General features: G+C 39.4%; 1 protein-coding gene across 1 annotated transcript; it reads left to right on the top strand.

Moving 5' to 3' along the window:
- The first annotated feature begins 4029 nt into the window (after nucleotides 1-4029).
- On the top strand, nucleotides 4030-17223 carry ldhd (lactate dehydrogenase D). Its single transcript, XM_079809991.1, has 11 exons — nucleotides 4030-4228; nucleotides 4461-4573; nucleotides 5189-5330; nucleotides 5521-5662; nucleotides 6387-6546; nucleotides 6628-6827; nucleotides 7324-7452; nucleotides 12090-12217; nucleotides 12574-12664; nucleotides 12755-12866; nucleotides 16475-17223. The coding sequence occupies exons 1-11, from the start codon at nucleotides 4145-4147 to the stop codon at nucleotides 16638-16640; spliced, it is 1467 nt and encodes a 488-aa protein (XP_079666117.1). The 5' UTR covers nucleotides 4030-4144; the 3' UTR covers nucleotides 16641-17223.

Below are 17223 nucleotides of genomic sequence, written 5' to 3'. Positions count from 1 at the left end.
AGCGAGGGTGAGAGAGTTGGCTAGGCAGGGCCACATTAAATGTTTCTTAAGTCTCAAGAACACTATTATGCAACTGGCTATAATTAGGTGAAGGGAATGAATGGAACAACATCACTCAGACTGACATTCCGCTCATTTATGCGCGGTTTCGAGCACTTTAATGTCACGATGTATAAGCTGACTCACTTGTGCTATATCTGAGCATTCTCAGGTCCGTAATGAGCATATAGCATACAGGCAAATGACGACAGCATTTTGAGAATAAAAATAGTTTCTTTTAAACTTACAGTTAAAAAAACAAAACAAAACAAAAAACATGCTGCTGTAAGTTTGTCATTAAAAAATAAAATGTATGAGCACTAAACACTATACAGCACTTAAATATGCTGATAGTAACACATGCTACAATGGAAGGCTGCACAATGGCTTAACCAGAACTGGTCTCTCCACATCTCGCACAATGTGATCCACACACATAATATTAAAGTAGCCTAATTAAACAACATAAATGCGACATAAACATGTCAAGATAGCTTTCAAAAATAAATTTTTACTCCGCAAGGATGCATTGCATTGATCAAAAGATATCTATAATGTTACAAAAGACTTTTATTTATAATATGTGTTATTTAAACTTTCTATTAATGAATGAATTCTGAAAATAAAATAATAATAAATGTTTCTTGAGCAGAAAATTAGCATATTCGAATGATTTCTGAAGGATCATGTGACACTGAAGACTGGAGTAATGATGCTGAAAATACAACTTTGCATCACAGGAATACATTAAACAGATACAGTATATACAGAAAATAGTTATTTCAAATTGTAATAATATTTCACAATATTAAATAAGCTTTACTGTATTTTGATCAAACGAATGCAGCCGTTGTAAGCATAAAAACTTATTTCAAAAACATTTACAAATATTTTCAATGGTAGTGTAGTTAAACAAAATCTAAACCCATGTCTACATATTTTTTTCACTTAAAAAGTACACAATTAAAAATCATAATTAAAAAAGTCATATTACACTTATATATATTTTACTGTAAATATTTGATTGTGTATATTGCAAACATTGCTATATTTAACTTACAGTTAAAATAGGATTTAATGTAGCAGTTTTATGTCGGTTTACGATGTAAAGTTGGCAAAACTCAATCAATTGCCTCAAATTTTTTAAGTTAAGAAATGTAAAGTTTAAGTAACCTGAACTTGCAGATTTTTATTTTGTAAACATACATTTTAATTGCTTTAAACTTGAAATATTTGACTGCGCAAATTCATAAATTTACCTTAAAAATATCATGTAATCTCAAATTTTTAGTAGTGGAAACTTGATTAGCTTTAACTAGCTAATTCAATAAATGCCATCTTGCTAATCGGCTACACAATGCTTTGGTAGCATTAGCATAGCGTAGCACTTAATGAGGACAGCAATATAGTACATTTAACATATATATGTTCTCAAACTTAGATCATGCTCCATTCGTTACCATGGCGGTAACCCTACACCCATAACAGAAACTCTTCTAAACTAGCATAACAAAACATTAAACACTACTGAATCTCCCACTTTCAGTGCACTCTCGCACAAAAAAAAAAAAAAAACCATAATATAACACTTATTTTTGGCATTTACTGTCCCTTTTGAGTGTCATGGCAAAGAATGCTGGGAAATATAAATCCCAGCTAAGTTTCGGTTTGTCTAAATTAAAAGAAACAAGTTCATAAAACTCAAAAGTAAAAGAAAGTTCAAAATACTCAAAAAAGTTCATTTGTTTGAACTAATGTGTTTAATTTGAGTTGGCTCTACTCAAAGCAATTAATTATTTTTGAGCGTTAAGGTTTACAGTGTATACTTTAAAATTAGTAACATTTTTACAGTGAAGCTTTACGGAAAACTCATCTGGTCACTATGTTTGCCTTGTGCACCTCCCAGAAGTACATTGTGATACAACAGAAGCGTAAAACTTCAATAACAGCTGTTGAACGGGTTTTCGTGAGGTCAGAGGAGCATATTAAACGATTCTGAAGGCGAAATAAAAAGTTAATTCGCAAATTACTACTATTATTTGTACATCATTGGCGTGTCTGGGATGCCAGACATCTCAACAGACCATGAGTGTTAATAGTACAAGTCGGAACAGAGGACATTCTTAAGATTCCAGAACACTGGAGCAACTGATCAAGATTCCGTGCACTCACATCCTCTCTGTGCTGGAACTTGGTTGACTGACTGAGTCCGACATCCTCAAAACACTGGAGTCAAGGTGACTGTGATGTCATCAAAACACCACATTTGAAATGCCTTTGTCACAAAAGATTCATTTAAACAATCCGACAAAAACAATGACTAGCACAAGCACCTCAATTAACACAACTTTAGATAATACATTTTTTTGCATTGTTCATCCCTTCATATTTACTACGTCAAGACCAAACGCTGGTCAAACAACATCCATGGGGTTTCTATTAGAAACAGGTTTGACGATGATTAAGTTTGAAGTTCTTTGTAATGAGTGTCCGCTTTCATCTGTTAGTCAACACAGGCACAATGTAACTATTAAGAGGAGAGGAAGACTCTCCCCATGGGGAACAAATGACGTTCGTACATGGCGGAGAACACATTGGTTACTATGGGAACCACTGCCGTAACTCGTCAGCTCGATCTACGCAGGTTGCAAAGCCCACCGGATCTTCATCTAGACTTGCATATGAGGGTGTTTTAATATGTAAATTCAAAAGCATGCTGAACTGATTCAGCTCAACACAACTCACAGTCCCTCAGGGGCATTTCTACATTGAGGTATAAATTTACACTTGCACAATTTCATCATGCGGGTATGATTATGTATTTATATTACCTGTCAAAATGCGGGTTTGAACAATGCAACATCCCATGCTGCCTATTTTTGTTAATTTTATTGCATGAACGAAGAAGAAAAACGTCACAAGTCTAATTTAAAAACTAATTATACTTTCCTGAAGTCTTGGGACATGTTTTTAATTTTGACAAGTTTATGAAATGGCACATCTGAGTATTTATATAATGGAAGACCCAACTGTTTAAAACATTTCAGAAAGAGTAGTATTGAAAAACACAGTAGAAATAAATTGTGAGAAATTCTTAAGGATTATCTATCATATTTATATTAAATTCTTTCACATGTTAGTCATTTTTCAAAGACATGGTCCATGCTGATGTCTACTGAATTGCCAAAACAGAGGATTGTCTGTGTGATGTAATATTGCCACCTTGTGGCTTGCTCTCTAATAACTATTAACTGCATTGCAATTGCCTACTATTAAAACTTGATGGTTTTATGTAGTACTGTTCCCTTGTAGCCTACAGTTCTTTATCATACCCAAAAGCAAACTAAAATATCAATGAGACTATTCTCTTACTATGATACAGTTTAGTTTATGATTATTAATTAGGCTACGCCAGACTCAGTGCGTTCAAATTGAGTAGTTGTCAAACTGTGGGAAAGGTCGTTGAACTTACATGAACATAAAGTCGTAAATACGAGTGGGAAACTCGAGATTTTCTTTAAGCCCCGAGTTTACGTGTCTGTGAGATGCGGTTTAGTTTAGCAGGGTTTTTATTCACAACAAAATAAGCTAATTGCCTGCACTAAATCTGATAGCATTGTATTATGACAATGTAATATGTAACGATAACGTTCACAGTGGCTTCATAACATAAAAAAGCAAAACATTCTGCATTCTGTTGTCTTCGTTTTTTAAAAAGTAGAGTTTAAAACCTTTCTGTATTTTTGTGTAATTAAATAAGAGAAGGTAGTGCCATCTTGCTCCGACAAAAGTGGCCTGACGTCGTAAACACGACTTCCCAACTCGTAAACACGAACTTCACCCAAACAAGCTTATTATCATTCTTAAATATTCAGTCTTTCAGCAATTAAGATTAATCTACTAGCCGGAAAAAAAACATTATATTCAAAGCCAAAGCATTCGACACCAGCACTATTCATAATCTCCAGGCCAGGGCGGGGGTTGAGGTTCAGAGGAGGCGTGACGCAGTTACGTTGATCCGGAAGAATATTTACATAAACTCCTAACAACTGACGTTATGCATAAAAGGTTGTTTATTTCAGCACGGATTTTATAAGAAGTGGAAATGACACTGTTCAGACAAGCTCTACGCGTAATTTCTCCACGACTGCTGTTTGCTTGCGGGAGGTGCAGGAAATATTCTGCTAAAGTAAGCTCTGGGATCGTTCATGTTCACTGTAACCAAATTCTAATGAATAGAATAATGAAGGGCTACAGTCTGTTTATGCGGATAATAAAGCACGAAATATATATATATTTTGAAAAATAATTCCCCACAAGTTATAAATAAAAAATAAATATTACAATAACTATTAACGTACCTGTCGCCGTAGAGTAATTCAAGTAAACATTCTGTACATTTCTTGCTTTATTAATTTTAGACAGGAGCCATCGAGCGGGTCATCCCAGCGTTTCGCTCCGTTAGCGGGGATGAAGGCGTGTCTGTGGGGTCTGCTGTCAGAGAACAGCACGGCAGGGATGAGTCTGTGCACAGGTAAGATTTCACTGCCATACCTGAGTGCCACCTGCCAGTTAATGTTATGCAAACTGCAGCAGTAGGTCCAACCCCAAGCACAAATAAACCAACTGCAGCGTCCGAGTTAATGATTTAAAGTTCAAGCTACATATTCAATAAACAGTCGTGAGGGTCCGTTTAGGATGCACGTGGAACTTTATTTCCATCTCTTCTCTCTGCTCCTGCACCCCAGACACAAATAATCATCAACAGCGAGAATCCACAGACATACTAAATCAATCCCCAACCAGCCAGTCAGCCTATTATTATATAACCTATAGGTTATAGCTTTTTAAAAAGTGATATAATATTGTTATTCCTATAAAAACGACAGACTTCTGGTGACATATGCAGGACTTCTCCAATTATTGAGTCCACTTAAACCCCGCTCCTGCTGCAAACTCACATTCACCACATCTCAAAGCCCAAGTTCTTTTTGAACTAATCCATTACACATGATATGGAATATCAGACACTTTGTACTTGCATTTTTATTAAATATCAAATTTAGTATACAAATTATATAACATTTAAATTTTATTTGCTTATTACTTTGTATTTGCATATTCATGGTATTTTTACTTGCCCGGTTAGATGTCGACCACCAGATGTGGTGGTGTTTCCTCGGTCTGTAGATGAGGTCAGTGCTCTTGCCAAAATTTGTCACCACCACCAACTACCAATCATCCCATTTGGCACTGGGACAGGCCTGGAGGGAGGTGTCGGTGCTCTGCAGGTTGGTCCAGTAGAGAAGAGACACAAGAGTTTTACAGTGACAGGGCAAGTTTTAAAACTATAAATCTAACCTTCAAAAAAAGGAAAAGGATTTCATTTTGACCTTTTTTTTTTTTAGGTATTTTGATCAATTTTCTTCAGTAAACATCCATTAATGTTTATAAAAAAGTGTATAACTGTGTGTATTTCAGGGTGGAGTGTGTTTCAGTCTGAGAAAGATGGACCAGGTCCTTGATCTTCACCAAGAGGATTTTGATGTGATGGTGGAACCAGGTGTGACGCGCAAAGGCCTCAACTCGTACCTGCGTGACACTGGCCTCTGGTTTCCTGTTGGTCAGTCAAATTCTTGTGTATTATGGGTTCAAAGTAGATCACATAAATCTAATCAATTGTATGTTTGAACACACAGATTAATTTAAGCCTAAAGACCTGTTTTCACACCAAGAACGATAACTATAACAATGTCTACAATAGCCTTCACACCAAGCAGGATGGATTCTGATTGGCTGTCGACTTTCATTATCTGGAAAACATTGTTCTCAAAGTGATTCCAACGTCAGTTATATTTATCGTCCTTGATGTGAACGGGACTTAATTTAAACTTTAAAGGTGCAGTGTGTAGTATTTATGAGGATCTATTGACAGAAATGCAATATAATATACATAACTATGTTTTCAGTGGTGTAAAGGCCTTATATAATGAACCGTTATGTTTTTATTACCTTAGAATGAGCCAAATCTATCTACATATACCGCGGGTCCCCTTACAGTGAAGTTGCCATTTTGTGCCGCCATGTTTCTCCAGTAGCTCTAAACGGACAAACTGCTCTACAGAGCGCTAGCTACTCTCTGCTGTCCGCAGATAACGACATATTTGTCCTGTGTCGGCCACCGTAGCTTCTCTATGTGCTTCGAAAGGGAGGGGTGAGCAGTGGGCGGTTGCATTCGCAACTTCGCCTCTAGATGCCGCTGAAATTTCCACACTGCACCTTTAACTTGGCTTTATTTTTGTGTTATGTTTGGAAATGATTAATGGTTAAGGAATATATTTCCACAGATCCAGGCGCCGACGCATCTCTCTGCGGCATGGCTGCAACTAGCGCGTCAGGCACCAACGCCGTCCGTTATGGCACAATGCGCGAGAACGTCCTGAACCTGGAGGTGGTTCTAGTAGATGGAACAGTCCTCCACACAGCAGGCAGGGGGCGTCGTCCAAGGTATGACCGCAAACTCAAAGCATCTTTTGAGTTGAACTAAACCTATTGTTGTCTACACTTGATGGGCTTTTACTCTTTCAGAAAGACATCTGCCGGTTACAACCTGACAAACCTTTTTGTGGGCTCAGAGGGAACTTTGGGTATCATTACCAAAGCCACACTTCGATTGTATGGTGTTCCTGAAAGTATGGTGTCAGCTGTCTGCTCCTTTCCATCGGTCCAGTCAGCTGTGGACAGCACCGTTCAGATTCTGCAAGCCGGAGTGCCCATTGCCCGCATAGGTGAGTGAAGGTTGAAGCACATGGTCACAATGCGCTTAGTGTGCTGCCCCCATTGGCATCAACGTAACAAAAGAACAGTTGTGAACTTGTAAAATCACAGACTGTGGCACTCGAAACTACATACATGCCTAGCTGTGTGATCTAGTCCAGAACTCTATTCATTTCATTCTAATCTATTCATTAAAAGCACTTGCGATAACATAAACATTCATTTAGAAGGAAACACCGTCCTTATACATAGTCAACACCGAGCGCAGTCAAGGGTTTAATGATTTGCTTGGTTCTCAGAACCACAAAGTGTTTCTTCTTTTGCAGTCCACTCAGGGAAAATATTCCACTAGTAGCTCCATCCAATTTATGAGTAATCAGGCATGACCGGTCTCTTAGATTTTTAAATTGAGGCTGCAGTGAGGCATCTTTTTTTTTTTTATCCCTGGACTTTCTACCCACAAAGGCCTCACACAACTTAATTGGTGCTGATATGCTTCGTTTGCAGAGTTCTTGGACGACGTGATGATAAACGCCTGCAATCGCTTCAACAACCTGTCCTACGCCATAACGCCCACTCTCTTCCTGGAGTTCCACGGGAGCTCCAAGAGCATGGAAGAGCAAGTGTCCATCACAGGTATATTTGGATAAAACCAACAAATGTGTACAAAAACTGTATTTTACAAAAGCAAAACAATGGCATTTTAGTGTGCACTAGGTAGTGAGCTCTGGTTATAGTACACTAGGTAGCCTATGGCTCCCAAATATGCCTACTTCCATACTAGTAGTAGTATGTCCGAGATCATAGTTTTCAAAAAACAGTAGGCGAAAAGTACACGTGACCTACTACTTCTGCCGAGAAGTGAGCATTTGATGGGCACTTTACATTCCCATGAGGCCACGCGAAAGGATTAGTGAATGGGAGGGAAGTGACACAACTGAAGCCATATAGGTTACAATATCACATGATCCGAATTTTATTCATACTACACACATCCATGCTATATACAGGTGCTGGTCATATAATTAGAATATTATCAAAAAGTTGATTTATTTCCCTAATTCCATTCAAAAAGTGAAACTTGTATATTATATTCATTCATTACACACAGAATTATATATTTCAAATGTTTATTTCTTAGAATTCTGATGATTATAACTGACAACTAAGGAAAATCCCAAATTCAGTATCTCCGAAAATTAGAATACAGTGAAAAGGTTCAATATTGAAGACACCTGCTGCCACACTCTAATCAGCTAATTAACTCAAAATACCTGCAAAGGCCTTTAAATGGTCTCTCAGTCTAGTTCTGTAGGCTACACAATCATGGGGAAGACTGCTGACTTGACAGTTGTCCAAAAGATGACCATTGACACCTTGCACAAGGAGGGCAAGACACAAAAGGTCATTGAAAAAGAGGCTGGCTGTTCACAGAGCTCTGTGTCCAAGCACATTAATAGAGAGGCGAAGGGAAGGAAAAGATGTGGTAGCAAAAAGTGTACAAGCAATAGGGATAACCACACCCTGGAGAGGATTGTGAAACAAAACCCATTCAAAAATGTGGGGCAGATTCACAAAGAGTGGACTGTAGCTGGAGTCAGTGCTTCAAGAACCACTACGCACAGACGTATGCAAGACATGGGTTTCAGCTGTCGCATTCCTTGTGTCAAGCCACTCTTGAACAACAGACAGCGTCAGAAGTGTCTCGCCTGGGCTAGAGACAAAAAGGACTGGACTGCAGCTGAGTGGTCCAAAGTTATGTTCTCTGATGAAAGTAAATTTTCCTTTGGAAATCAGGGTCCCAGAGTCTGGAGGAAGAGAGGAGAGGCACACAATCCACATTGATTGAGGTCCAGTGTAAAGTTTCCACAGTCAGTGATGGTTTGGGGGCAATGTCATCTGCCGGTGTTGGTCCAGTTTTTTCTGAGGTCCAAGGTCAATGCAGCCATATACCAGGAAGTTTTAGAGCACTTCATGCTTCCTGCTGCTGAACTTTATGGAGATGCAGATTTCATTTTCCAGCAGGACTTGGCACCTGCACAGAGTGCCAAAGCAACCAGTACCTGGTTTAAAGGAACACTCCACTTTTTTTGAAAATAGGCTCATTTTACAATAGCCTGGATGCCAGCCGAACTTAGCCCCGCCCACAACATTTTTACTCGGGCAGTTCGGTCTGGACTTGCTCAATAGAGAAGTAATTATGCCCGAACAGAAGCTGTTCGGACCAATGAAATTGTCAGGGCGGGCTTTAGACGATGATGGACAGATGAGAAACAGTAACGTAATCATCCACGTCATCAAAGAGCGCCTGGGTTGAATTTGTTCTAATCCTAAACGGAGAACTTGTTCGTATATGCATTCACCTTTACTATTTCTCTCAGAAATGATGATCGTGTTGGTAAGTACTCTGTGTCTCCTTAAATTCTTTTTTTACAACACCGGCAAAGTTCGTTTACACTCATCTTTTTCTTCTAACGTTAGGCTACTTATTCCAGCGTGCGTGCAGACAGGGTTGCCAAGTTTTACAACAAAACCCGCCCAATTGCTAACGTTCCTCAAAACTAGCCAAAAACAAGCCCAAAAGCTTTCCAGGGGGGTTCTCCGGGAAAAAAAGGCATTTGGGGGGTAAAATATGTGTTATTTTGGAAGGACTGCCTGCTAAAATTCGCATTCCTGGGTCTGTATATCACATAATTGGGGTCGCTTCAACCCGTGGACTTGGCAACACAGTGCAGTTGAGTTCTGTTGACATTTGATAACGTTATGCGTCGCTCGGTCGCTCCGTTGCTCTGATTGGTTGTAGGTCTATCCAATTGAGGTCTTTCCTGGTTCGGTTGAAACACGCCCCATAATCACAGCCCAACGGAGCAGAATCAGACTCATATTCTGACTAGAATTGAGTATGACGACATCAGGCTAATTTTACAAGTCCCCTAGAGTTAAATAGTTGAGTTTAACATTTTTGAATCCATTCAGCCGATCTTTGTATCTGGCGGTAGCACTTTTAACATAGCTTAGCATACATCATTGATTCTGATCAGTCCATTAGCATCCCATTCAAAAAATTACCAAAGAAACTTTCAATATTTTTCCTATTTAAAACTTGACTCTTCTACAGTTACATCGTGTGCTAAGACCAACTGAAAATTAAAAGTTGCGATTTTCTACACATATATGGCTAGGAACTACTTTCTCATTCCTGCGTAATAGGATCTGCGGATCTTTGCGGCAGTACCATGGCTGCAGCAGGGCAATGATATTACAGCGCCTGAAAGTAGCCCCCAGCTAGGTAACTTTCAATGTGACCGGCACTAAGTTTGTGTAGTTGCAGAGAAAGTTTCAGGCTTGCAGCCGACAAATTGTGTTGTGGATTTACCTGTGTGATTAGCCATGGTTCTGTGTGTTGTAAAGGGCTGTGATAGTAAGTCGAAGGTGTATACTACCACTATGTTTCACAGAATACCAACGAATCATTGCGCTGCTGCAGCCATGGTACGGCCGCGAAGATCCGCGACTATTACGCAGGAATGAGAAAGTAGTTCTTAGCCATATAGGTGTAGAAAATCGCAACTTTTCATTTTCAGTTTGTCTTAGCACACGATGGAACTGTAGAAGAGTCAAGTTTTAAAGGTGAACTATGTAAGATTTTTGCAGTAAAATATCCAAAAACCACTAGGCCAGTGTTATATATTTTGTTCAGTTGAGTACTTAGAATATCCCAAATGTTTCCAACTATTTGTAAATCATGAGAAATTTCTATTTTAACCAAGGAACCGGGACGTGTGAGCTATGCGTTTGAGGGAGTCGCCTGTCGATTGCGTCATATCTGCGTTACCCTCGGTTTCCGGTTTTATTTAGAAGAAATGCTGTACTCTCACTGCAGTGTGAACAAGTGTCATAGCAGCCGCCGCGCGAACATCATAACTTCCTTTTCAACACACCCGATATATCTAATACGATAAACAGAGTTGTGTTACCTCATAATCATGACTGGAAAAGTGGAAGTGGCACCGGCGACCGTGTCATAATAAAAGTCCCGCCGGCGACTATGCCATAATAACAGTCCCGCTCTTCAATCGCTCCTGCGGCCTTGCTCAGCTCCACAACACTCGGTCCTGCTCTGCTTCATACTACAGTAATGTTAATAATCGCATCAATGAACATGATTTCTGCCCGAGTCCTATCCTGATTCTTTTCCACCGGCTGTGAGGTGAAGACCACATGTCCCAAGATTCTGCGCTCAAACGTGGCGTCATCAAACTACGCCTTTGTTTTGAACAGGCGACCTCTAGTGGACGGAAAAGTTACATAGTGTAGCTTTAAATAGGAAAAATATTGAAAGTGTCTATGGTCATTTTTTGAAAGAGATGCTAATGGACTGTTTAGAATCAATGATGTATGCTAAACTATGCTAAAAGTGCTACCGCCAGATACAAAGATCGGCTGAATGGATTCAAAAACGGTAAAACTCAACTATTTAACTCTAGGGGACTTGTAAAATGAGCCTATTTTCAAAAAAAGTGGAGTGTTCCTTTATGGACCATGGTATCCCTGTTCTTAATTGGCCAGCAAACTCGCCTGACCTTCACCCCATAGAAAATCTATGGGGTAATGTGAAGAGGAAGATGCGATAGCCCCAACTAAGTATTGAGTGCTGTACATGCTCATACTTTTCATGTTGATACTTTTCAGTTGGCCAAGATTTCTAAAAATCCTTTCTTTGTATTGGTCTTAAGTAATATTCTAATTTTCTGAGATACTGAATTTGGGATTTTCCTTAGTTGTCAGTTATAATCATCGAAATTAAAATAAACATTTGAAATATATCAGTCTGTGTGTAATGAATGAATATAATATACAAGTTTCACTTTTTGAATGGAATTAGTGAAATAAATCAACTTTTTGATGATATTCTAATTATATGACCAGCACCTGTAGGTCATACTTTTGGTCACGAAGTAAGTTTCAAACCAAATGTAGTACCTACGATTTTGGACGCAATTCGGACATACTACTTGGCTCACATGACATTCTGAAGTGTGCATCCAATGTACACTTTACTATACCACAAGGTCATGGAAGAAGAGTTGTGAATGGCAGTGAAGCAACGCAACTGACACTGTATGTCACATGACAATAACAACACGAGGAATGTTGTACGTCCGGATTTCATTCATACTATATCGAACATACTTTTTTAAAAACGCTATATAACCAGATAATATATGTGAAAGAATGTGTCATCTGGAAAGCATTATGTTCTGTGTGTTTAGAGGAGATCACGCGTGATAACGGAGGCTCAGACTTTGCCTGGGCGGAAGATGAGGAGACCCGTGGCCGGCTGTGGAAAGCCCGTCATGATGCGTGGTACGCTGCCCTGGCCCTGAGGCCTGGATGTCAGGTGGGAACATTTACTGCATGACTTGATTCTGACTCAGACAAGTGCAGTTTATCTTCATGCAACTTGGAATACATATTTTATATTTGAGACTGACTTATAGACTTTTTTATCATCTTGAAGCTTGTATGCTTATTATACTTGAAAAAATATTCACGAGGTGTGAATTACTCTATAATATTTGCTTATTTTAGTATGGGAAGCATGTGTACTAATATTATATTGTAATATATTTGATTATATACAGTATATTATGAATCCTAAGCCACGTTTAGTGGGGAATTTGTCTACAAATTGCCTTCTCTGAAGTTGGAATAAGAGAAAATGTTTTAATACATAATGAACTAATTTTCTTGCAGGCATATTCTACAGATGTCTGCGTGCCAATCTCACGCCTACCTCAGATTATAGTGGAGACGAAGGAAGATCTAATCAGCAACAATCTTACTGGTAGCTTACCTTGTTTGATTTTTCTCATTTAGTGTTCACAACTGTTTTTAACCGCTGATATAATCCGGTTATGCTTGTTTTCCCTTCTAGGTCCTATTGCAGGTCATGTAGGTGATGGAAATTTCCATTGTATAATGGTCCTGGATCCTAATGACCCAGACGAGGTGCAACGGGTTCACTCCTTCACTGAGAGACTGGCCAGGTACTTCTATTTAGTTCCTTTACAATGATCTTCTGAGGCGGCTGAGAGGGACTGCCTGCATCTTTTGTGTGTAGTCCGTTTTGGTTTGTGTAGCAATCAATACCAGGATTATTTCTCAGAATGTCTTTTGTCATTTGTAGAGTGTTTATTGACAATGACAGACGCAGAGGTTCAAATGTCTGGCTTTGGAAACAAGCGCAAACAATAAAGGCCTACCTGCCTTCAGTCATTATGGGTAAAGTGCAGTCTCTGTCAGGTACAATGGATGAGCGATCGGCACTGACCAGCAGCCAAAGAGAAGACAAACACTGCAATCTCATTTGCTTCAACGAAATCTGGCTGACTTGATGCGCAAGAGTTTGTCCTAATAGGAGCAAATTGAGTTGGACTTGCCCTTTTTGTGAATGACAGACGTGATGTTACTGTAAAAGGACAAGTTTGCGTGAGTGTTCACACACTGAAAGAGCAACTCTAAGAGGAGAAGAAACATTATCGGGCTGAACTTGTGTGGAAACTTGAAGTTGAAATGGATTAGAGATCTTGTTACCTAGTAATGCAGAGGAACTTGACCAGGCCTAGTTAAAGGAATATGTTAACTTCTCCAATACCTTAAATTCTGAAAACTTCAATACCATTCTGCCTCTTAAAAGAAAAGTGTGGGGTTCAATTAAAGGCTGGAATAGACTACACAACTTTTAAAATCTGAACAGATCTTAAAACAATAGGTATCACACACTTGCGATTTTGTTAATAGTTACAGAGAAAAATTGGGCATTGTACGCTAAACGACTTTCAAGTGATTCCGATCACAACAAACTCAAACAGAAACATGCGTTTCACAAAACAATATCCCCCGTTTTACTGACAAGGCTTAAACCTAGTCCCAGACTAAAATGCATGTTTGAGCTGTTTTAACTGAAAATCATCTTAAAATATGTCAGTGCCATTGTTTTGTCTCAAGATGCACATCAGTAATGTTTTTTCCAAGGCATGTTTATAAAAGCTACTTAAATGCCCTAATTGAACTAAGGCCTAATCCTGGCTTAATCTGTAAAGCCCCGTTTCCACCAAAATTACCCAGAACAATTTGTCCCAGGAACTTTTTCCCCCAGACCGGTTGCTGTCTGCGTTTCCATTGTGGTCTAAATTACCGTGAAGATTAGTCCGGTGACGTAGAACTGTTTGCGACTTTCCAGTTCCCGTTGGATTTTGTCCTCTGCACATAAGCTTAATAAAGCTTGAACCTCGCCGTTGGTCCATCGTATTTTTTAAACTCCATTGTTGATTCGAATAGCAAACAACTCTCACTGCACGCACCGCAACAGACTTTTAAAAATGGTGGTTGAAATAAAATGCTGCGGGGAGTCAACCAATCAAAATGCTGCGTGAACTCAACCAATCAGCATGTTCAACACCCAAGTCCCATCCCCGATAGTTCCTGAACTTTTAAAGTACTACAACATTTTGAGGGGGGAATTTTTACCCGGAACTTGATTTAAGCCGCGTTTCCACCGCAGGAACTTTTCCCAGGAACTAGGAACTTTGGGGTGGTACTCGGTGTGTTTCGACCGCAGGAACCAGGGTCTAAATGAAGTTCCGGGTAAAAATCTCCCCCTCCGAAAGTCCCTGCTTGCGAGGTAGTACTTTTTCAAAGTTCATGAACTTTCGGGGGTGGGACTTGGGCGCTGAACATGCTGATTGATTGAGTTCAGCCAGCATTTTATTTCAACCTGCATTTTTAAAAGTCTTTTGCGAGGATCGTTCTGCGTTCAGCAAATATCAGTCTTGTTCTTTCAGTCCGATGGCGCATGTTCGTCTGAGCCATCTCACGGTCAATGTCCGTAATAGCTGATAATAACCTACGTTGTCTTATTTTAAATCTAGCTTTAAGAGCTTTCAAAATACGCTTTAGTATCAGTGCCCGTCTCTTTTCCGCAGTTTTGTTAATTACCTCTTTAGTAAACCAATACATAACCAGCAAAAGCAGCACAGCTTGAATCTCAGTCGCGCACAGTCCTACGTTACCGGACTAATTTGCCTAATCTTCACGGTACTTTAGACCGCAGTGGAAACACAGACAGTAGCAGGTCTGGGGGAAAAAAGTTCCTGGTACAAATTGTTCCGGGTAATTTCGGTGGCAACGGGGCTTTAGACCCTGGTCCTTGTGGTCGAAACACAACGAGTACCACCCCAAAGTCCCCAGTTCCTGGGAAAAGTTCCTGCGGTGGAAACGTGGCTCAAGCCTTGTTTGCGAAACCAGGCCATAGTGTTCTAAAATCGGCTTAAAATATCAAACATGTTTGATTTCCTCCGACTGGATGGAATCAAAGTCTGAAGCAAAAAAATCTGAGATTGTGCCCATTATACACTACGTGATTTTCTGTCAAATATGTTTGAAGACTGGCTCTGAAGGGCTTAGATTAAGCCAGGATTCGGCCTTAGTTAAATTAGAACATTTAAGTAGCTTTTTTAAACGTGCTTTAGGGGAAAAAAACATTACTGATATGCATCTTGAGACAAAAGGCACTGACATATACAGCTCAAACATGCATTTTAGTCTGGGACTAGCTTAAGCCTTGTCTGTGAAACTGGCCAGTTGTGTATTCCAGCATTACGATAAGCTCAATCAACAGCTTTTGTTACATAATTTTGCTTACCGTACAAAATGATTTAGACTTCTATTCCTGCAAAAATGATTGTGTAGAGTATACAATACAGTGTACCTTGTCATGTCGAACAGCGAGAACAACCTGCATGAACAAGATGCGTAGGTGTTGGATTTCTGCTGCGCCAGGGAGCCCCCGAGACCAGTCGACATCATTCAGTTGGAGAATGTGGAGGTGGAAACACCTGGGAATCTAAACTGGACTGGACAGACAGCTCAGCTGCACAGAGGAAACTTTGGTCTTTCACTGGTCACGGGCGGCTAAACATGTTCTTCCAGTCTGCCAACCAGACTGAGGTCTTTTTGGGGGGGAAATGTCCGATTTGGTGATTCCAAGCGTCTTTACTGATCAAGACGGCCAGATGTGGCAAAGGCTACGTCTTCATTAATCCAGCTACATTTAAAAACATTGTGTTCTTTTCAAAATCCATCCACATTCGCATTTTTTCAAAAGTTGCTCGTCCACACTGAAATGAAAGCAAATGTGTAAAACAAAAAAGCTCCCTGAGATAAAATTCTCATGCTATTCTACTGGCATTATCATTTTATTAGCAAAATATCCCACTACTTACAGGTGCGTTCAGATCACACTCAATCACCATATCATGTATCGTCTAAAATGCAATTGACACAATTGCGAGTACATTTTCATCTTTGCAGGAATGTTATATGAAAATGTATCTACATTTATCTTTAGCAACACTGTTAGTGAATAGCATGCCAGTATAAACTGATATCATTAGGTACAATATGAGTCACATGACTAAATATGCGTTATCGTTTTCAAATAACTAAACTTTCCCAATCCACACTATGACGTGAAAACTGCATTTTCATATTTATCCACTTGGACGAGCTGTATCTGCATTTAATGTAGACTTTGCCTTAAATAGTCAAACTGTTATTGCCAGAAACAATCATTCTGTTGTCTTTCTCTATGCAGGAGGGCACTGGCAATGGACGGGACTTGTACCGGTGAACATGGGATCGGTCTAGGAAAGCGGGTCCTGCTCAGGGAAGAGGTCGGTCCGGTGGCCATAGAGGTCATGCAGGGCCTCAAGGCCACCCTGGACCCCGAAAACATCATGAATCCTGGAAAGGTGTTGTAATTCACGCCAATGAACACAGAACACTGTAGAAGATTCTCTACACTACACTTTTTGACCACTAGAGGTTAGGAGAATGAGGACAAGAGCTTTTACAAAATCTGCATTATTATTTTTTGGAAAGGTGCATATCACTCAAGCTCTCTGCATGAACAGAAGTAAATCATTTCTCATGTAGTATCATTTTGAATACACATTATGAATGTACAGGGCTGAATTTTCTAAAAGACTTGAAAAATTATTATTCAGTTCTTTTATTTAGCTTTTCCGTGGCAATCTGACACCATTTTGAAATATTAATTCATGTGAAATCATAGTGCCTTGACAAACTTGTGTTTAGTCTGGCCATTACCCCTTTTACATGTCTGTGAATTGATGTATTTATATGTATTTATTTGCTTATGAAAGAGAATCTGTGAAGTAGAACGTCTGATGAGCTAAATGTGATGCAGAAAATAAAAAGTGCTCATTTAAAATGGTTTAACTCGTTCTTGTAGAAATTTCTGTTTTTGGATTTATTTGACACTTTTTTGTGTGTGTGTGTGTGCAATGGACCGATCGATAAAAGAAAGCAACATCTGGTCTT

Source organism: Gobio gobio (genome assembly GCF_949357685.1).
Source record: "Gobio gobio genome assembly, chromosome: 25".
Lineage (NCBI taxonomy): Eukaryota > Metazoa > Chordata > Actinopteri > Cypriniformes > Gobionidae > Gobio > Gobio gobio.
This window is presented reverse-complemented; position numbering and strand designations above follow the sequence as displayed.